General features: G+C 39.0%; 1 protein-coding gene across 3 annotated transcripts; it reads left to right on the top strand.

The window, feature by feature from the left end:
- The first annotated feature begins 2,566 nt into the window (after nt 1-2,566).
- LOC109047439 (protein Wiz-like) lies at nt 2,567-22,053 on the top strand. 3 transcript variants are annotated; one of them, XM_042719668.1, is made up of 18 exons: nt 2,567-2,919; nt 3,444-3,598; nt 4,592-4,769; nt 5,222-5,306; nt 5,461-5,603; nt 5,740-7,227; nt 8,060-8,248; nt 8,585-9,034; nt 9,170-9,538; nt 12,073-12,216; nt 14,124-14,699; nt 14,865-15,326; nt 15,440-15,955; nt 16,203-16,739; nt 17,073-17,284; nt 17,419-17,710; nt 17,802-17,964; nt 19,262-22,053. In XM_042719668.1, exons 2-18 carry the CDS (start codon nt 3,494-3,496, stop codon nt 19,584-19,586), a joined length of 6,234 nt encoding a protein of 2,077 aa, XP_042575602.1. In that variant the 5' UTR covers nt 2,567-2,919; nt 3,444-3,493; the 3' UTR covers nt 19,587-22,053. The 3 variants fall into 3 exon arrangements, with proteins under 3 accessions (XP_042575602.1, XP_042575600.1, XP_042575603.1); XM_042719666.1 differs by having other exon boundaries at nt 3,418-3,598; XM_042719669.1 differs by lacking the exon at nt 8,060-8,248 and having other exon boundaries at nt 2,570-2,919; nt 3,418-3,598.
- Nucleotides 22,054-22,265: the final 212 nt, after the last annotated feature.

Below are 22,265 nucleotides of genomic sequence, written 5' to 3'. Positions count from 1 at the left end.
TATCTATTATTATTATTTGTAATGATACATTACAATACAAATTAATCTAGTCAAGTAGTCATTAATCAAGGCCAAATGGCAAAATCTAATTTGCCTTTAACTGTTCAAAAGTAAAGTCCCTTGTCCAAGTACATTATTGTGATCAGACACGTCACCACCCTAATTTACTAGAGATGCACCAATAGCTGATTAATTCAGAATGATATCTGCCAGTAGCGATAGTTTGATTTTCTTAAAGAAAAAAAAAAAAACAATAGCTGATTATTATACAGGGAACTACAATATTATAATATTACAGGTTATTATATTATATTACTATAATATTACAGGTTAAAATTAACAGCAGAAATTATATTTAACTTTTATTTCCAGATATAAATATTACACTCAAAAACTGAAATGTCTGTATACAATTTATTTGCATACAAGGTAGTTTTCATAATCACCTGTCTTCATGCCAAATTTATTCAAACATACATGTACAATTAAAAGTAAAGAAGCTCCTCATAAGGGTTTTTCATGCTAACTAAAGAACTGTGAACATTGGATAACTTTTTCTAAGGTATAATACAATGTTAAATGACATATTGTACACAAGCCATGATATTGGTGTCTTTCTGTGGACGAAAATACAACTTCGGCTGATTGAAATACATCAGCAATGACTCATCCAGGAAGTCACAAAAGATTCAAGGAAAACAGAAGGAACAACAAGCCTATCTTGCATTAATAATTCTATCAATATAGAATAAAAAAAATAATTATGCTCTCTACCACAACATCATGGAGAAGAATGTCTGGCCTTCAGTCTATAAGTTGCCAAATGGATTATACAGTGATCCAAAGCAAAGGAGTAAGACCACCACTGAATGGCTGAAAAAAAAGCTAAATTAGTTTTGTAGTGGCCTTCTCAAAGTCCTGACTTGATACCAATTGAGTTGCTGTGGCAGGACATTAAAGGAGAACTTCATGCTTGAAAATTCTCTAAAGTCGCTGGAATAAAATTCCACCACAAAGCTGTCAAAAGTGTCAAACCAGTTTTAGACACTCCTGAGTCCACTGAGATCGATGCAGCCATCCTTGCTTCAATCAAGTCTGTTCAGATCATTCCTGAGATGACCAGTCTGCGGTGGCTTTCCTTGTGTCAGTTAAACCAGGTCTAGTCACCTCTGGGGTTGGCTAAGACCACTGCAGCAATCTAAATCAGTCAAATCAGTTCCAGACACTAGAGTTGACTGAGACCGCTGCAGTCATCACGATGGCAGTCATTCCTGTGTTGACCTAGACCATTGTAGCCACCTCTGTCAATCAAGTCAGCTTAACTTAACCCTGTGTTAACTGATCAGTATATACACAGATGTGGAGAAGGAGGGAACATGCATCTCTGCTTACTGGCCTTCCTTGTGAAGTCTCAAGCCGTGGGTCCAGGAAGACTTAAGTCAAGAGACCTCAAGCCCTGTGAGTCCAGAGGTGTTTAGTTTGGTTGGCCTTGGTCTCAGATCCTCAAGTTACAGTTACAAAGCATTTTCCAGAGCCTTCCAGTCTATTTGACTTCCCTATAAATTGATGCCAGAGACTGTTCCAGCTTGTCATGCCTACAGAAGTTGTTCCTGTCAGTCATGTCCCAACATGTTCATGGAGACTATTCCTGTCTGTCTGTGGAAGTTTATTTTAGAAAGGAACATTAAAAAGATGAAAAAGAGGAATTTGGGAGGATCAATAAATTATGAATAACTTACTGCTATTGTGCTATTTTGTGTTTTATGTTAGATTTTGTTTTATTTTTGAAACTATTTAGTATGATATATATATATATATATATATATATATATATATATATATATATATATATATATATATATATATATATATATATCATACTAAATAGTTTCAAAAATAAAACAAAATTATTATATATATATAAACAGAAGAAATCAAGAAACAAACACTTTTCCACAGCACTATACACACAGTCTATTGTATTTGCTATCAAAAAGATATTTCATTATTTTATTATACCACAGCATAGATAGATTTGTAAATATACAAAATCATATTGGCTACATTTTCTGATTTTATTATATTCTAACAATGTAAAAAATAAGGTATTGATGTCTGATCAAAATAATGTACATGAACATCATCGCTTTTGTAAAAGAACTTTGTTTACGACCAAAAGTATTCAAGGAAAGTTTGATTTTGCCAGTTTGCCTTTAATTACTTGACAAGAATGATTTCTCATGTCAGTATTAGCCTACTATGTCATGAAAGTGACTGATTTTACACATTCATATAGCAGAATTATAACAGCTGACTTTTAAAAATCGTATAAAACATATTTTACGTATAAATAGCCTACTACATTTTTACATAAAAATATTTTATATTTTACAGTTTTATATATGTTTAATGTGTATTTAAAATTATTACATTATTTTACAGGTTTGAACTGATGCATTTTTCTTTCTTTTTAATCTTAAAATTAATGCTATTTTGTTATCCACGCTCTTGAAACTGAAGTAGTCCGCGCTCCGCACCGCACCGCACCGCGCACAAAGCAACGCCGCTGTTAGCGCACTGATCAGGTGTCGTTCATCTCTCAACCTGCTGTGAAAGAGTTACAGCGCGCCTGATACACAAACTCCTTTCCCCTCCCCACCAACGTCACCATCCCTCCGAAACTAACAACATGGAGTCCGGTGTTTAGAGTGCAAAGGCGGTCTTTAGCGTTTGCTAAACCTATATGCTTTTCCCGGTGCTCCTGAGGGAAGGCAGCGACGCTCCGGGACGCATAAAGCGCAACGCACACATGCTCTATAATAAGCGTCAGTGCCTTTGTGCCACTTGAATCCGTATAGGACATGGAGAGCGCGATGTGATTCATTGGACGCAGAAGATTCCAAAGACAGGCCGCTTTCCGTGAGTGTTGCACAATTCCATCCTCGCCGCACACATCCAGAGAGATGTTTGACAGATTGTGTTCATGGAGAAGGACGGCGTTTGCTGATAGTCCAGTCTTGACATCGCAAGTTATAAACGCATGCAAACGGCATAGACGAGCCCCATTATTTCGGGAGCCGGTATATTTTTTTCCCCCAGTAAAAACGGCCTCCTTCGATATTATCAGCATAGGAAATGAGGCATAATAAAATAGGTCAGGCAGAGTGACACTCCTCAGGAATTAAGCACAAAGATTTAGTTATTCAAATGCACTCTTTCAAAGGTTGGATAGCACAGAACACTATAGCTAATTAATCGCCAAATTAACCTCTTGAGTTGATAAACATCTTGCAAGTTTTCTTCTATAGGTTTTCTTAAAAGACCCCGTAATAATTTGATTTTGTTTTGAGGCTTCAGGTCCATGTCTATGCTTGCATAAGGTCAGATTGCATCTTAGTTGTTTGTATTTTTGTCCAGAAATGGAATTGCTCTTCATAATGTAGGACAGGAGAAGTGGACAGTAATTGCACCCAGGCTAGTGCACCAGGGGACCATGGAGCCTGAGGAGGATATCTCGACCACAGACCCCCAAGATCTGATGTCCAGCCAAGGGCTACTGCCGTCAACATCCACCTCCTTACTCAACTGCACCTTCCTGGTATAGTCAAGGCACCTACCAACTCACCTACTTATGCTGTGCCCTAAAAATATGCATACTTTTTGTGAAGAAAAATACATACTTTTGAGTATGCAGCATAAGAGTAGACACGCTTTCTGACATACTAGTTCATCATAATTGTGTTACTTAGTTACATGCATCCTGTCACTGTTTAAACTGCCCTGTCAATCACCTTCTCACAGTTTAAATCCTCCACATTAAGTTTCATTTAATTTCCTACCATATTATAAACGAGGCAGCATCGTGATCTGCCAGTCGCAGGACTGTTGTGCCGAGTGCTCTCATGTGTTTGCATAATGACACATTTAAAAACTAATGACCAAATGCATCTTTATAAAAGTCCACAGTGTTGTTGCAAATTAAATATAATGTGCATAACATTACATATATATATATTTTTTAATCAAGTTTAAATATTGATTATTATTCACTCGAACCCCTTTATCCGTCAGTCTCACATATTCGACATGTTTGTAGGTTTTTTTTTTTTTTTTTTTTTTTTTATGTGTGTGTGTGTTTGTCGATACTAATTTCAACATATATTTAAGACATGCTAATTCTATTTTGGAATACTTTTATTCAGGAAGGATAGTATGCAGTCGTTCCTTTTTGATTAATGTATTCACTTTTCCAATGAAAAAAGAAAATAGACTTATAGAAAATAAACAATATAACTTATTCAGGAAGGATAGTATGCAGTCGTTCCTTTTTGATTAATGTATTATACTATATATATATATATATATATATATATATATATATATATATATATATATATATATATATATATATACATACATGTGGGAGACATTGCTTTGATACAGTTTAATACTTTTCAGTTATATTTTATTTATTGATTCCTGTCTTTTAACAATCTGTGTACACCTTTGTGAGAATTGTGCAAAATTTTATTTCTTCCCTAAACAGAACTATGTAATGTTGGACTTGTTTCAACCCTCTGAACTCTCACAGGGGGGGTTATTGCATTGTGATGACATGGACAAGGGTGATGGAAATGGAGATTTAGATGGTCCAAAATGCTTTTTCCCCACACTGGAGCATTGTGGTAAAGTACAGAGAAGTCCACGATCTTCAGCCTTCCCCTCCTCTCTCACATGGGACTCAGACTCGGAGAAAGAAACCTTGGACGGTAATTTTCTCGTTGGTTCATTCTTACTTTCAAGTCAGTGAAAAATGCATGTCTGAATCATACACTCTCAGAAAAAAGGTACAAAAGCTGTCACTGGGGCAGTACTTTTTTAAAAAAGGTACACGTTTGTTCCTTTTAGGTACTAATATGTACACTTTATGAACTAATATGTACCTTTAAGGTAGCAATATGCACTCTTTACAGCTTTTGTACCTATTTTACTAAAAGTGTAAGAAACCCAGACCGACTAGAAATGAGAATCTGCAATGACTCAGACTTCAGTTTCAGACTGAACTATTCTGTGTTTGTACTGTGAACCTCATCTCTCTGTGAACAGCGTTAGTGGTTTTGTTTGTCTACATGCTGTAGATATAACTGTGAGTCTACTGCTTTCTGTTAAGTCATGTGTATATTGTTTGTGTTTCTGTGTGGATTCCAATGGTTTATGTCAGAGGAAGAACTTCAGCACTTTTCTAACCCTCATGGTCTGGCTGCTCACAGCCCAGGAAGTCCCACCTCTGGACAACAAGAAGACAGGTGAGATACAGATGATTATACGAGAAAAACGGGTTTATAGAAAAGTGCATTCATCAATTTTTTTTTTTTTTTTTTTTTACCTTTGAGGGGGGTTTGATGGAAAAAAAATATTAAGCTGTAACCTATTCATCCATTTTTATCCTTATTCTTGCAGATTTGACATTGATCTGTGCCAAGAACCTGTGGAAACCAAGCACTTATTTCTTGAGAAGATCCCACCTACCTCCCTGGAGGTGAAGAATCAAGGAGATGTTACATACAAGGAGATGAAAACTACAGACTCCAGCCTACCTAAACGTACAGCAAAACATAAAAAAAAGCTTAAAGTACCTCAACGCATGTTTTGATTGTCAATAACATCCTGTCATATAAAAAAATAAAATAAAAATAAAAATTAGTTATATCAATAAAGACTTTTGCTGTTTACTTGCAGTGGACCAAGACAAAGTGAGCCATCTACCAGATACTACACCAGAAGAGGGATGCCAAAAAGACAAGAAAGAGGAGCAGAAAATGCTTAATAGTAGAGGGCGGGAAGAGAAGATCACCAAAGAGCCAGATGTATACACCTTCCCAGGAGACTCTGAGCCAGAAAGTCCACCACCTGGACCTTGGGCGCACTGCACCTTCATCCAACGCCGAAGAAAAAAGAGGGCCATATTGAGGCCTTTCTCTGGCTTAGACACTTGGCAGCACACAACGGTAGCCGGCAGGAAGACCAGAGGAAAACCCTTGGGAGCAAAGGAGCGTAGGAAAACCACAAAGGTTGGGGAAGGGATGTTCAAATTTAAAGAGGAAAAGGAAGAGAAGGTACGGGGAAGGCAGAGGTCAGTAGTAGAGCACCAACTGGATGGAGACCTCTCCCAAGAGATTTTTACATGTGTAGAATGTAGCATTTACTTCAGAAAACGCATCCATTTACATGAACACATGCAAGAGCATGGCCAGGTTGGTAGATCTGGGAAGAAATGGCAGTGTAGAGAAAAAGACTCTTGGAGTGGACATCTTAATAAAAAAGCTTTTGAATGTATAGAGTGTGGTCTGGAGTTTGTAGACAAGGTACTCCTGCTAGATCATCAGCGATGCCATGAGGAGTCACGGCAGAAAATCCTTGAAGAGATTGGAAAATTAAAAGAGGGGGATAAGCGTGTGGCAGAGCAAGCTAGTTGCAGTAAGGCATCGGAGCCAGTCAACCAAGAGTCAACAGATGTTAGCCAGTTTGTGTGTCTTAAGTGCAACTTTAGCTCTGATTTGCCTCAAGAACTTGCTGAGCATGCCAAGACGCACAACACTCGAACAAGAGCTGGTGTCTATCGAACCTCACCCCGCTTTCAACAGAAGTCCTGCAAGAAAGGACCAGTTCAGTCCTCTGCAGATGTTACTTCAACTCTTGTCACATCACCTTTCAACAAGAGGTACCCCATCCGGGCATCCAAAAAATCTAAAGAAACACAGCCCAAAAGTGGCGCTTCACAGGTGGACTTCAGTTCGTTGTCTTGTCAAAGTACTTCTGCAACCCCAGGAGAGGCCACAGAGCAACCTGATAATACAACTCTGCGTGAAAATACAGACCCTGTGGAGGAGTTGAGACAAACAGAAGAGCCCAGGGCACTTGTGGATAATCCTGTGGAAGAGAATGTTCCACAACCTCAGCATCTCACGTCATCTCCGCCAAATCCGAGGGCTGCTCCACAGCGTAAGGATGTGGCATTCAAGAGTATAGGGAATAAACGCTCAGTCCGGGCCACGAGGGGTAAACTGGGGCGCACAAGAGCGAGTACAAGACTAGATCCTAAATCCACTCTTAATCCCGTTATGAAAAAACAAGTCCAAATCTCAAACCAGTCTGAAGATAAGTGCCAGAAAGAAGATATTCTAACACCAGAACCAGAACATGATCCAAAACAAGACTCCAAAATAGGTAAGTCAATAACAAGTTATTATACCAAGACCAGTGCATAGCCTTGTAGCTAAACTGGCAAGGTGGTAACAATGGCAAGACTTCAGTGCTCAGGGAACAGTGATATACACACTGTATAAAACTTGAATGCCCTAAAAATTGCTCAGATACACTATACTTTATAAAACTTGAATGCCCTACAAATTGCTCAGATACACTATACTTAACAATGTCATAAAATACTGATATATTTACTACTAAATTGTTGATGTATTTTCTTTATGGTATTTTTTTTTGAAATAATACTGTCATTAACCACCAAAATAGAACAATGAGAATTTGCCTTCACAATACCAATTACATACAGGCAAAATCTGAATAAAAACATTACCTGTACCGTCTTTTGTCTTGTAGTGAAGCATGCATATGTTTGTGTGCACTATATGTATTGTTGTGTCATTGTGATGCCTGGATTTGATGTGCCAGAACCATCCTTGAACCAAAATTTGTGTAGTGCAAATCCCTGTTTGATTGGCCGCTGGTTAAAGGAGTGCAGTGACTCTCCCCATTCCATTGGCCACTTATAATTGTGAGGTGTTACTTCCTGTTCCATCGGCCGATGCTCACTATTAGCCACTGCTGGTGGTGTACAGACTGTCTTTCTTAAATTTTTATTGTAGGAGAAGAACCTTTCCCAAACAGTTAACCCAGTCAGTGGCAATAGTCAGCAAGGACCAATACTTGAATGGAGGGCAAATGGCAAGCCTTGAAATTTTAGAAAATCATGCTTGGCCATAAACTTGGGGAAATCCCAGGTTTCACCCTGGTCTGAACCTGGTCCCTTCCCCTGCAGACTCTGTGGAGGTACCTGCCCTGGCCTTCCAGCTGAAGAGCAGCTTCTCAGCCAGCCTCCGAGGGGCAGCAGAGAGGCTGGGGTTGCTTGAGGGGCAGCAAGCCCAGCTAAGAAACGAGTTACCCCTCATCCTCATAGAATCTCTCAGCTCTGACCTCCAAATTCCCCTCTTATGCAGCAGGGTGATGGGTGAGTGATGAGCAGAGCCACTAAGATCTTAAACGGTTGCAGAGTAGCCAGGCCAAGCTGTTCCTTTTGTATACAATGAGCCCAGAAATGAGAATTGTCATCATTTACTTACCATCATGTTTTCCCATGGAACACAAAAGGAGAAATTCTGATGGACATTCACAACACTTTTTGTACTATTCCATTAACTCAGCTTGTCACCATTCTCATTGCATCCCACATACATTTTGTTTGCATTTGACCATTGAATTGTGCAATACTGGTCTTGAATGTATTTTTCTTTTTATAACTGTTGAACACTCTGTAACAATCCACATTAACCTCACCCCACCTCAGAGACGGAGCCAACGGCGAATGATCCAGATCCCAAAGCCAACTCCTCCTCACCAAAGAAGAACAGCAAAAAGCTTGAAGCACAGGAGGAGGAACCCAAACTCAAAGAAGACAAATCTGAGGAGAAGAGTGGAGAAGACACACTTGTTGCTGCAAAACTAGAGGATGATGATATTGATGACGACGAAGATGAAGAGGATGTTGTTAGTCGTCTTATTGATGCATTAGCTGAGGAAGATGACGAAGATGATGATGGAGAGGGGTTATTGAAGAGTGTGGAAAGAAAATGCCCTTATTGTCCAGATCGATTCCATAATGGCATCGGACTAGCTAATCATGTTAGGGGTCACCTGAACAGAGTGGGTGTCAGTTACAATGTTAGGCACTTCATCTCTCCGGAAGAGGTCAATGCCATTGAGAAGAAATTCTCCTACCAGAAGAAGAAGAAAAAAGGTGAGGATGCTTTTAAATGTAAATGTAGCCTATATTGTTAATGTTTCTTAACTTAATGTCTCATTAAAGTTTAGTTGCATACCACACAGAACCAAAGGCTTGTTTCAAAGCACATCTCTCCATTGCTACCTCTAGTTGCCAACTTTGACCCGTCAACCTTCAGCGTAATGAGATGTGAGTTCTGCAGTGCTGGCTTTGACACCAGAGCTGGTCTCTCCAGTCATGCCCGAGCCCATCTCAGAGACTTTGGCATCACCAACTGGGAAGTCACGGTTTCTCCCATTAATATTCTCCGAGAGCTTTTTGCCAAGCATCCAGATCTTGTTCTACCCACAGCACCCACACATACTCTCCAGTCAAGTGAAGAGCAAAACTCTGATGAGGAGCAAGAGTGCAGGAAAGACATGAAGGATGAGGAGAACATGACAGCAGAACCCACCACTCTTTCTTCTGACTCTCCAAAACGGTGCTGGAAGGAAGAGCACAATATAAGTGAACTAGAGGGTAAGAGGATGGGTTTTTCTTCTGCTTGATTTCTTAAAAACTTTTTAAAATTAAGCCACAAGTCATGTTATACTTCTTACTTGCAAAGTCTTGTTTTTTTTTTTTTTTTTTTTTTAATATTATAATATATAAGAAGTATTTAAGAGTCAGTATTATTTTTGTCACTACTCAAATGCAAGCTTTTTTGTAGAAATGGTAAGATGTTCTTTGATTTTAATGAAGCACAGGATGCTCTTTAAAACTTTGTAAAGTCATGCTGGATAATAAGAAGGTATTACAAACTTGTGGAGTCCATGCTAGTGCTTGCTGTTATCAAAGGAAAGGGTATATAGAAAATTGATTGCTTTAAAAATATGAAATTAAAATGGTTACAGTCATAATATCATTTGTGGTGGAAATGTAGGCCTACTGGATTAGCAAAAAATGCAAAATCATAGTGGGCTCAGCTAATTTTACTATATAGTGGTTTTACTTTTGATCACTTTTTTGTTTCCTAGTTATTTTTTTCTTGATGTTTAGATGTTTTAACTGGCTTTTCAAAGTTTAACAAGGCAATACATTAAGTGTGTGTTACTTACTCATGTTACAATTCTATTAAATAAATAGCCTTTACCTCATCTTCATTGTAGTCAGAAGTCAAAAAAAAAAAACTAAAGGAAAACTTAAAAGCATGTCCATGCGTTGGCATTTTTGTAATGCTGTCAAGGGCAGTTGTGAAAGCAGTTGTAAAGATTTTTATATGGTGCAGAACACTTGCTAATTTCTTAATGTAATCTTCATTAATATAATTGATGTCTGGCATTTAATATTTTGCCTAGTCTCCGCCTTTATTCGGTTCGTCACGCCTTGGTGCGTTAGTGCATGTGTGCGGGGCAAAATGGCTGCTTCCACCTCCCCGCAGACACAAACAATAGCGGAAAAATTGTCTGACTGTAGGTGCTGTAATAATTCCGATGCGCTGCAGCCGCTGAATGGTGAGTGCATGCACTTCCGCGCCGTGCATGAGAGATGCATATGATCGGAGCTTCGCCACTTTTATAGCTTGCATGGCATGCAATCGTGTTAACATTTAAGACAAGCTCCTGTTATACCCGATGTGCGTTTTAAACCACTGATGCCAGGAATGGTCCAGTGAGACAGAGTGCACCACGTACGAAAGCGACTCATTCCCCTGCTGCCTGAACAGTTTTTCTGAAAAGTCACGATATGACATTTTGCACTCAGGTGCTTAATAAAGGCAGTTTTTGATTTCCTGTCAAAATGACGGATCTTAATTCAATGCATGTCTTTATGATTCTCGAAATTAGGCTGAGTCTTCGCCATTTTACTTGAGGTGCTTTTATTAATGTTGAAATGGAGCGCGCCAGCTCTTTTTTTTTTCTTGGTTCTTATATCTTTTTCCGCGCACTTTCTCAAAAACATTTTTGAAAAGAAAATGTCAGCGCTACTTGTTTTCTTTTACGCTGTCCTGAATAAGTTGTTAAACTGTGGATTTTCGTGTTTAACTTATTGCATTTAATGTCTTTTTTTCTCTTTATTGTCTGGTTATTTCATGGAGTAGCCTGTGCCATTACAGTGAATTTTCATTTTCAGTCTGAGCAGAAAAAGGGCTGATGTTGCTAGAATTGTGTCTAGGACAGATCAAATGACAGAACAGAAACGCCCACCGCAGGAACGCGTTCACAGCTTATTATATTGAATATGCTGAGAAGAGCAAGACCAGCAGGAGCTTCAAAAGAAAATAACTGTGTGCTGCTTGAATGTAGACCTGCTGAATTTACCTCTGGAGTGAATAAAGTATCAGTCTGTATCGGTCATCTAAAATTAGTCTCAAAAAATCAAAATTAAACAACTTTAAGTCAGACAAACCTGTTGTTTTATAATATATTTGGTTGCAATTAAACTGTCAGTCATTAAGTTTAATTGCTGCCAGTAATTGCAATCAAAGAGCCGTGAAAGCTGTGTGCAGGACAAGACTTAGCAGGGTGCTGGGGTGGGCTATTGCCACCTCTAACATTTTCTCTGTGCAATATGGTGCTTGAGAGAGAGAAAAAAAGAAATTAGGTAGAAATAGTTGTTTAGTCACAGATGAATTTGTTACATTTATGGCAAAAGAATTGGGAGAATGTAATGTCATGATTGGACCAAAATATGATTGTAAATTGTACAGTGTATAATCTCAAAGAAAAAAAAAATTATGTGAATTTTAAGGGATATTAGAAGGTTGAAATTATGTTAAAATTCCTTTGCTGATATTGACATCAAACTATATATTTTGTGATTGCCTTAGAAGTTACTGACCTCATAATAAGGAAAATATTTAGCAGATGTCGTTTAACAGATCTTACAGAATCACCTGGCCAGGTAATTAAGCATACATTAATTCTAAATTTATATTTTTATTTATTCTGTGCATTAGATGAAGGTAAAGCTAGTTACAGTTTGTTTAAAGTAAACATTCATTTAAGACCTTGGTGGCTTTGACTCTACATTTAGCTAATTAAAAAATGTTGGCTCTGTCTATGCATATACAGATGGGGAGGAGGCAGAGGATGGGGAAGAGGAAGAAGAGGAGGCCCAAATGCCTGTTACAGATAAATTGGCTGCGAGTCCAGAAGAAAAGACCATGTTCTCTATAGAGGAACAGAGCCCTGAATCCAAAGAGACAGACACTATGGGTAATATGAATTTAAGTCTTTTAATCTACTTTCAAAATAGTAGCTCACCCAAAAATGAAAACTCCATCATCACTTACACACGTTATGATGTTGTTTCAAATCTGAGAATATTCTTTAAAAATTCACCTTTTGTGTCCCATAGAAATTCATACAGGTTTGGAATAACCTGATAGTGAGTAAATATGGACAGAAATGGTAATTTATGGATGAAGTGATCCTTTAAAAAAATCTGAATTTGCTAGTGTTAATTGCATGAACATGAGCATTTGAGCTGATTGGATGTTATGTTACATATATTTGTCCGTATTAGTCTGGTCAGTCACCTTGTCTCTTTACATGACATTTGACAAAATTTAGTTTTGATTTCCACAATGGTCTATTAAAGGGGTCATATGATGCGATTTCAAGTTTTCCTTTGTCTTTGGAGTGTTACAAGCTGTTCATGAATAGATAAGATTCCTAAAGTTGCAAAGACTAATCCTTTGTCTTTGGAGAGATACCTTAACACATTTTTACAGTGGACCATTTTGAGCTCAAAGTACGGTGGTACCTGTAGTGAACGCAAAAATCTAGTGATGCCTCTGTCCACACGCAGTATTCAAAACAAACATCAGAGCATTTAAAAAAAATTAAAATTGGGTTTTGCGTTTAAATAATTTCTGTGTTTTATTTCTCACCTAGTAGCCTGTAGTTTATAGTTTCAGTTCAAAACAGCTTCCCTCGTCAGATGCTCTGACAGAAAGGCTGCGTGTGAGGCTGAACGAGACGCACTGTTTAATGTGTTTTAGATGTGCTGTTTTCCTTAATGCATAACTTGCATGTCACAGCTATATTCTCCATCTGTAAATGTTTAAAAAGAACCATGGAAATATTTCCATTTTGCTGTCAGAAGTGCATGAGCTTTGCGATTCTCCGCTAAACTCCACAGACTTCATTTAGAATGAGCACCGCCACGCGCATGCAAGCCAAACAGACTCAGCGCAATGAAATAAGATAACAATAACTCTGACTAAAATATACATTTTGCTGTAGTTGCACAATAAATGTGACGTAGAATTTTAAACCAAGTAAGTGTATTTGTATGATGGCACTAACTGTAAAGTGTAATGGGGTAATCAAAATAGCCTTTTTACTCAATTAGTCTGTGCTTTTTATTATTTTAATTTTTAGTTTTCGAACTTCTACTTTAAAAGGATTATTTTTGTTTTTAGATAAATAGCAAAAATTAACTAAACAGTTATGATAAACAGTAATAAACAGTAAACATGTTTACCTCCACTTCACCCCCCTTGCCACTGATGATTCAAACGCGAGTTTTGAACAATGTAGAGCAGAGCTTGTTGTTTGTTGTTTCTCCGATCACAAATGCAGACATGGTTTTATGTTTACGTGGTGCAATGCTACACATAAAAATACAGTATAACTCATCATAATCCATAATTATGTCCCCACTGGATGCAACAAATGGCTCGTTTGTAATGGGTTTTAATGTATTTGTCTTGTCACACTGGTGTTCTGACCGGGACACGCATCACAGTATGGCATGGTCGTAATATTTCTGTCACATGCTTGAGGCATTCGGTCAATCACAACGCACTGGATAGCTGGCCAATCAGAGCACACCTCGCTTTTCAGACCGATGAGCTTTGTGCAAATCAACGTGTTTCAGAGAGGTGGGGCATAGAGAAGAAACAATAATGTACAGTATGTGGAAAATAATGTGTTTTTTGAACCTTAAACCGCATAAACATTTCATTACACCAAATACACAAAATAATGTTCTTTTTAGCAACATCATATGACCTCTTTAACTCTGCTTAGTGAATACATTGAAAATATTTGGTTAGCAGTCCCATCTATCAAAATGCATAAGATAGGTCCTGAATCACCATTTCTCTGTTTTCCAGGCTCTAACCTGTTGAAATGTGAGTTTTGTGGTGCTGCCTTTGAGACACGTCGTGGTTTGTCTAGCCATGCCCGCTCTCACCTACGCCAGCTTGGCATCGGCATGTCAGAGAACAGTGGCGCACCCATTGATCTCCTTTATCAGATCACTAAGGAACGCTCCATTGATACACACTTCACTGGCACCTCCCCTACTGTGGAATCTCCTAAGAAGCTCCAGCACCATGCCCCTATTGTTCCTATACCTAGCCCCAGCCCCACAAAAGATCTTGAAACGGAAGAAGGACTGCTGGACACCAAGCCCCCTGTCCCGTTCTCTATTGCGAGTTCCGCTATTAAAGTTTCCTCTTCCCCAACTACTCACTCTGCAGCTGGCTCCCTGCCTTCCTCTCCATTTGTAAAGTCTCGGTCCCCTTCCCCAGTGCTGAGAAAGGCTCCCATCTCTTCCCTACTACCTGTGTCTTCCCCACTGCGATCCCAGGAGCATAAGACATTAGGAAAGAACCAGTCTACAAACCTCTCTAGTCCAAACAAACCATTCTGGGCACCACAAGATACGGATGCCCCACTAAATCTTAGTAAGAAAGCATTTCATATACTACATACTAATAAAGAATTTCAACAAGTTGTTTGTGATTTGTTTTTGTTGTCTTGTGGTCATCAGTTTGTTGCTTTTGCGTGTTTATTGTCTGTCCTTCTTAAAATCTCTTTAACTTTTCTCTTCCTCTCATACTTCTTTCTAGCGATGGACATGGACTCTAAAGACATTATTTGCCAGTTGTGTGGTGCGTGGTTTGAAACAAGAAAAGGCCTCTCGAGTCATGCTCGTGCCCATTTGCGCCACTTTGGGATTGAGTACTCGGAGTCCAAGGGTTCCCCCATTGACTTACTCAACCGGTTCATCTTGACTGATGACTTTAAGCACAGAGCAAATACTTTTCTATCAGATGGTCCAGAAGACCTGAGGTCCCAGAAGACCAGTATGACGTCCCTCTTACCCTCCACTTCCACTTCACCTAAAAGATCTCTTCCCTCCAGCCCTGTCCTATATAAAACATCAACCTCTTCTTTGAGGACAACAATTGGCTCCAAAGCTACCTCAACTTCTACCCACCCGTTATTGGGCCCACCCCCAAAGAAGCTGAAAGCCTCTTCGTTGCAAGTACTTCGTTTCAGTAGTGGAGAAGTGATGTCCTTTCCTATAGGTAACAATCTATATGTGTTTTTGCATGTCTCTGTCTATTATTTGTTTCCTCAATTATTTAAGGTAATTTACACACCAAAACTGACTTAAGTCTGATAAATTGTTCTCTACCAGAGCCGATGAAAGACGTGGGCTGTGAATTCTGCGGAGAACTTTTTGAGAACCGCAAAGGCCTCTCCAGTCATGCTCGCTCCCATCTGCGCCAACTTGGGATCACAGAATGGTCTGTGAATGGCTCACCTATTGACACACTAAAAGAGATTATAGTCCGTCGAGGCCTGCCGTCCATCATACCTCTGAAGTCCCCCAAATCCCCCTCTTCTTCTCCGATTCCTGGACTGTCTCGGACCGCAGTCCAGTCCTCTACCCCACCAGGGAATGTGCTTGGGCGCCTGCCTTTCCATTTTGCCCAAACTCCCAGCCACGACCAGCCTACTACCCGCAAAATGTCTCCTTCGACATCTACTGCCAGTTCTTCCCCAAACGTAGAGCTGGTTAAACCGAAACCAGAGCCTGAAATTGTGGAGGTTACCATGAAAGGATCAGACATGGGAGTAAATGAAAGCTACAACCCAGAGCCACTACATTCCAGTTTAAACACTTCAGATAATGTTTATCCAGTCAACTTGGGTATGTTTTTTTCTGTTTTAACACCTGTGATATGTTTTTTTAACTATATATTATATATATATATTATATATATATATATTTATATATATATATATATATATATATATATATATATATATATATATATTTTTTTTTTTTTTTTTTTTTTTTTTTTTTTTTTTAACTTTTAGCATTTTCAGTGATCTTAATGGATGACTGAATCATTCCCAGCTCAATCTGTTGTCTTTTTGCTGTTTTCCTCCTCCAGTTATGACTCAGGAGAAGGAACCTTCCCGTGATATTCGCTGTGAATTCTGTGGTGAATTCTTCGAAAACCGCAAAGGCCTCTCAAGCCATGCACGTTCACACTTGAGGCATATGGGTATCACAGAGTGGTCTGTGAACGGCTCTCCCATTGACACACTTTGGGAAGTCATGAGAAGACAAGGCACTACCCCTGCATCTGTTGCTTTGGCCATAAAGGAGGAACCAGGACAGGATGGAGGGATTTCATTAAACAGTCCAGGCTATCAGTCCTCTGCCCTGTCCCGCAAGTCACCTCTTAACCTGCTCCACTCTGGCTCACGTCTTCATAAGCATGGGCTGGGAAGCGTTGCCTTGTCCTCCACCTCACCTGTGGGGAAGATTTTTGGAGTGCCTCCTCTGAAGAAGAAGGTTTTGGTGGAGGAGGGACAGCCAGGAGAGAAAGCATTGCTCATTCAATCTAAAAACTTCTCGCCTCCCCCACAGGACTATTCCTTTAGGGGTAAAACCTCAGTGGAGAAGCCTGGGGTAGGCCACATGGGTAAGGTTATATTTAGACTCCTTATTTGGTTCTTTTCCTTGACATTGTTTGAAAAGAATTTGTAGTGCAGTGCCTGTGTTGCTTCCATGTTATCAGAAGAATAACTCTCAAATAAATATAAGACCCCAGTTGAGAATTCCAAGACTTAAAATAGATTCATATTGGTGGTTATAAGTGAAAAATGATATCAAAACTGGTCCTATCTTTAGATGTTTCTGGTCTTATTGTGCACTACTCATTGTTTGCATGTTTGGCACAATATTTATTGGTTTCCTTGTTGTGCGAATAGTCTCAAGAACAATGTGACTTCATCTTTTTGTTTTTCCTTTCCAGATGCCAGTTGTGAACTCTGTGGATTCTACTTTGAGAACCGGAAGGCACTGGCCAGTCACGCTCGAGCACATTTACGTCAGTTTGGCGTGACTGAGTGGTGTGTAAATGGTTCGCCTATCGAGACGCTGAGTGCCTGGATACGCAGCCGTCCACAGAAGGCAGCAGAAATGCAGCAAAGTTATGTTCAAGGAGCACGCTATGCCCAAAAGAAAGTATGAAAGCAGCTGGAGCAATTTTGTGATTCTTTACTTCCCTGCCCAGTCATTGCAATTACGGGGTGTCTTGCTGTGAAAGTTTATAAAGCTTGCTTTTTAATATCAATTAAAATGGCTGTAATCTTTTGCAGAGGTACAGTTCCGCTCTCTCACCATCCTGTGACTCTGACTCTACAACTCCTGTTTCCCAAAAGCCCGCTGTGGCCAAATGGGCATCTCTCACTTTGCCTCAAAAGAGAGCAATTGGACGGGATGTCAACAGTTGTTCCTGGGGGTTGTCATCACGGGGAACTGACGCAAAAAGCAGGAGTGGAAGTTCCACTCAGCATGGCCTTATTCCACAGCCTGGCACTCATCATTCCAATAATGCACTTCCACATGCGCAGGTGGCGCATAGTGAACTCAACGTGCGTTTGCCACGAGGTCTGAGCACAGCTTCACCTTAATCTCTTCCTATCCCTTTTCCCCAATCTTCCTGGAAATTTACCTAATTTACCAATTTCTTTCTCTAAAGGATTTGAGAGACGGCCACTTAAACACCCATCACATGCTGAAGGAGGGGAGGGAGAGAGTGGCGCCCCAAAGCCTCGCTCCAGTACCGTTCCTGCCCTTGTGCCAAAGCCCCCCTCCACTCCACTGGTTAGACTTGTGGGTAAAATTTACTCACTTAAGTGCCGGTGAGTTGCATTTATTAGGTCTGTACTTGGATATTAGATCTATTGTATCTAGTGAGCTGCCTTGATATCTTGACTGCCTACTAGCATGCTAAACAAACCTTGTAAGTATTCTGTTTTAGAACAATCTAGAATGGAAGAAATTCCATGTGCTACACAAACAGCACTTCTTACAGGCCCAGCTTACAACTAAGGCTATGTTTATAGTAGTCTGAATGTAGGCAGCCATGCCATTGTTTTCAAAAGTTTCTGTTTTTGTCCATTTACACTGAAATGCAACCCCAGATATTTCAAATGAAAATGGGGTCTGCTGCATTTTTGAAAGTCTCTGTTTTGGAGGGTTGAAAATGCCGGAGTAGTGTAAACAACAGGTGTAACCATAGCAAAAGTTATGCATTTTAAAACAAAAACGCACTAGTGTAAACGTAGCGTACTTCTAGTTAGCTAGTATGTTGCTAAGCAAATAACATGATACAGCAATAAATATAAAGAATGCATAATACACACAAGTACTGGCTAGAATAGTTCACTTTTTAACATATTTGTTTTGATACTTTTCTCTGTTTTAGGAAAATATATTTATAATTGCCTTACCTACAATTGTAGCAACTCCATGTGGCAACAAGCAGTATTCTTACATCACTCAGCTCTCAGTTGATGTTATTGTGTTGCTGTACTTGCGCTATTAAGCAAAAAAAATAAATATTGCACACATTTTTGGTGCTATAATAAACTGGTATGGTAACACTTTATTTTAAGGACCAGTTCTCACTAAAAACTAACATGAATACTGGCTGTTTATTAGTACTTGAAAGGCACATATATTAATGCCTAATTTTGCATGACTATATTTTAGATTCCTTAATCCTACACCATACCTAAATTAACAACCACCTTACTAACTATTAATAAGCAGCAAATGAGGAGCTATTGGAGGCAAAGTCATAGTTAATGGTTACTTAATAGCGAGAACATGACCTTAAAGTGTGACCACTGATATTTTTTATTAAAGCTACTATATTGTTTTATATTTAAATTATATTTATAATCAGCATCTCTTTCAACCCATAAAATATTTAAAATAACTTTTTTTCAGCCTAAAACTATGTATCTGTCTTTTGGTATGGTCTTTGTTATGGGAGCATGTCTATGATGCCTTAAAATATGAATCATATTGTTTATCCAAGATCATATTTATGTCCTTAGTGCATTTTGGCGTCTAGATAGTATGTTTAAAATAGCTGTAAATGTGTAAGCCCTCAGAACCAATTGTCATTAATTTGTGATTCATTTCTTTTAGGTTCTGTGACGTGGAGTTTCACGGCCCTCTCTCGGTACAGGAGGACTGGATCAGGCACCTACAGCAGCACATCCTCAATCTTAACTACAACAAGACTGCTTCACCTGCAAACGACACTCCCGCCCAAAGTGACACTCCTGATCCCAAGCCCCTAGTCTCAGCTGCTACCTCCACGTCATCTACGACCACAGCTCCCTCCACGACCGTCCACTCCCTCCCCAAAGCCCACAACTACGGCAACATCAGCCTCCACACCTACACCCGCCCCCAGCCAAGCCTCCGCGGGGCGGCCGGCCACAGCAGAGCCAGTTCCTTCTCCTGCTAATTAGGCCATGTGTCCTTTCTACATATGTATGTGATGCCATCATCTTCACTAGTTATTGCCATGATTTGTTTCTGTATTGCTCATCTTTGATTATTTCAATCTCTGATCAAAGGGAGAGATTTTTCGAAAAATCTCAGCTAGCGACCTACTTACCCTGACCTACATCGCGAGCATCTGTTATGATTCAGGCGTGAGGTAGGTGTGTTGCCATGACAGTTCTCATCTCCCTTTTGTCTTGTAAGGATCGGCCGTTATTTATGAACAAGAAAAAGTCACAGTATAATGCAACTTTACATTTGTTTTGTGGATAAGCTTTGATTGTTTCGAAAAGCAGAATGAGTATGTGGTGAGTTCCGTTCTGTAAGCTATTATTCCCAATGACTAATATTTGTTGTTTGAAATTCTCACAAAACTCTTTAGCTTACCAAATGTATTCTTAAATTGTCGACAAAGCAGAGAATTACAATCAAAAAAGGCACAGATATAAAGCTCAACCTTAAATGGTTTCACTATGACAAAAGGCCTTGACCCTTTGAAACAAAGCTTATCTGTTTCTAGCATTTGCAAGTTCACAGTTTGTAACTGTTTTAGCTGTGATAATTGACTATGAGCTTGCACTGCCATGCAGTTATCAAAAGACACCAGACGTTCGTTTTAAGCAGACACAGATGGGTTTGTGTCCCAACGGGACATGCCTTTTCTTTTCTGCAGTCCCACTGCAATCTAGACGTTGATAATGTCAGTTGAATCTTGCCACTTAGAATTGATGATCAAATTTGTCTGGAACCAACTGCTGCTAAATATTTAAATAAGCTAAGCACACTTAGTTAAATGCATCATTTTAGCACATGGCCAACAAAATGAGCATGCAAATTCTGTCATGCCTTCCTTCCAGTTGTATTCAACCATACATATTTATGCCTTTGTTGCTTTTTTTGTATGGCACATTGTTTTGTAGCACGTTTGCACAAGCTTCATGCTTTGATGAATGCGATCCTAGATCGCTCCATTTTCTCTCCATTTAATTCTGTGCTTGGCACAAAGTAAACTCTAAATGAAACAGTCGACGCAGCTGTCTAAAAGTCTTCTTTGTTACTTTTTTAATGATAATGAAGCTTTCTGAGAAATTGCCTTGGAACAAGTTGATGGCCTGAAGTATTTTATGCTCATAAAAGTCACTTTTTTTTTCCCCAGATGCATTTTAAGAGAACCCAAATTATGGCTCATCTGAATGTTGAACAAACTGAACTATTTGGCTACACTACATTTGAATGTTTCACTAGAGTAAAAGGTTAATGCACTTTTATCTGCAAAGAATTAGAGAGTTTGTGTGTATATATAATACATTTATATTTTTTGTTTTTCTGATCGTAAAGTGCTAAGTCTATAACAATTTTTTTCTTAAAAATGTTTTTTCCCTGTACTACTTTTGGAGGCATTTTCACAAAAACGTAAACTGTAGAAATTTCCCAGTGACAGAATGTGCCAAAGAGAATGTCACACGTCTTGGTAACTTTTGCAAGTTTTTTGCAAGTCCGTCGTTTTGTCTCTGAGCAGTTGATGATGGCAGCAGATTTGCTGCTGTGAATTTGCTTGAAAAAAAAAAAAATACATATATAGAAACTGACATTTGAGTTGTACTATACGAGTATACTACACAAATGCATCATACTCGTGGTGCCAAGAATTGACTATGACAATTTTGAGCGCGAATACAGTGACTGCCTCCTAAACATACGAGTGCTTTTGATTACATTTCCATATCTGCACAGGAAAGCATTAACAAACCATTCCACTATGGATGTTTGTTGCAGCTTTCACGACTTTACTCTTGACTGTTAGGCTTTTAGTATTCCAAAAGGGAATATTATTGATATATCTAACCTAACATATGTATAGAAAAGAAGAAGATTTTAACAGTTTAACACTTCAAATGTGATCTTGATCATTGTGAATTTATTTTAATTTTCAATGCTGTGTATTTTTTAATGAGACGTGCGTTCCTTTACTTGCAGTTACATACCAGTGGAATAGATCAGTGTTTTATTTTTTATTCAGTCAGTTTCTCTTTTAAGATAAAGTACATTGGTGCTCATGCGGACGAGTGGATGTGAATGGATTTTTAATTGAAGATTGTTCCAAAGGGAGATTGTCAAGTCCTTGCGCAAGGACTCTAAAAACGTGTGTCTTAAATGCAACCGCTCTGTACATTATGTTCTTGGTTAGTTAGGTCATTTTGTGACTGTTGCCCAGTTGGCATGTGCTTTACAGCTGATGGTGTACGTTCTCCTAAAGATCTCCTCAGCTGGTTTAGACTGCAGTGTCTGTACAAGTATTTGTGTGTATGAGAGAGACAAAAAGACTTTTTGTGGCTGAAAGAGAGAAATGCCATGGAAGTGTTGACCAGAGGAAGATTCATGTGAATCTGCTCTTGAATGAAAATCATTAAATGTGTTCTGAAATCTCAGCGAGTTGTGCTCGTATCATTTTTTGATTCATAACACAGGAGGATGATCAACAACGCCGTAATTTCACTGGACAGAGTACAGCAACGTTCCTTTGCATGTGTCTTATCAGCGCTGGGACTGTTGTAAACAGTATGATAGCAAAACAAACAGCTGGTAAATGGTTAAAGTCAACATGATGGGAACACGGTGATAACGAGCTTCCCGGACTGCT

This window comes from Cyprinus carpio, chromosome B3 (assembly GCF_018340385.1).
Source record: "Cyprinus carpio isolate SPL01 chromosome B3, ASM1834038v1, whole genome shotgun sequence".
NCBI lineage: Eukaryota > Metazoa > Chordata > Actinopteri > Cypriniformes > Cyprinidae > Cyprinus > Cyprinus carpio.
The sequence above is the reverse complement of the archived record's forward strand: the minus strand, read 5'-3'. Positions and strand labels throughout refer to the sequence as shown.

Bases quoted from the DNA above. Each gene is read 5' to 3' on its own strand.
- LOC109047439 (XM_042719668.1), top strand. From the start codon at position 3,494: ATGGAGCCTGAGGAGGATATCTCGACCACAGACCCCCAAGATCTGATG. The intron at 14,700-14,864 runs GTAAGAAAGCAT...ACTTCTTTCTAG, and splicing joins GGATGCCCCACTAAATCTTA to CGATGGACATGGACTCTAAA. The intron at 15,956-16,202 runs GTATGTTTTTTT...TTCCTCCTCCAG, and splicing joins TGTTTATCCAGTCAACTTGG to TTATGACTCAGGAGAAGGAA.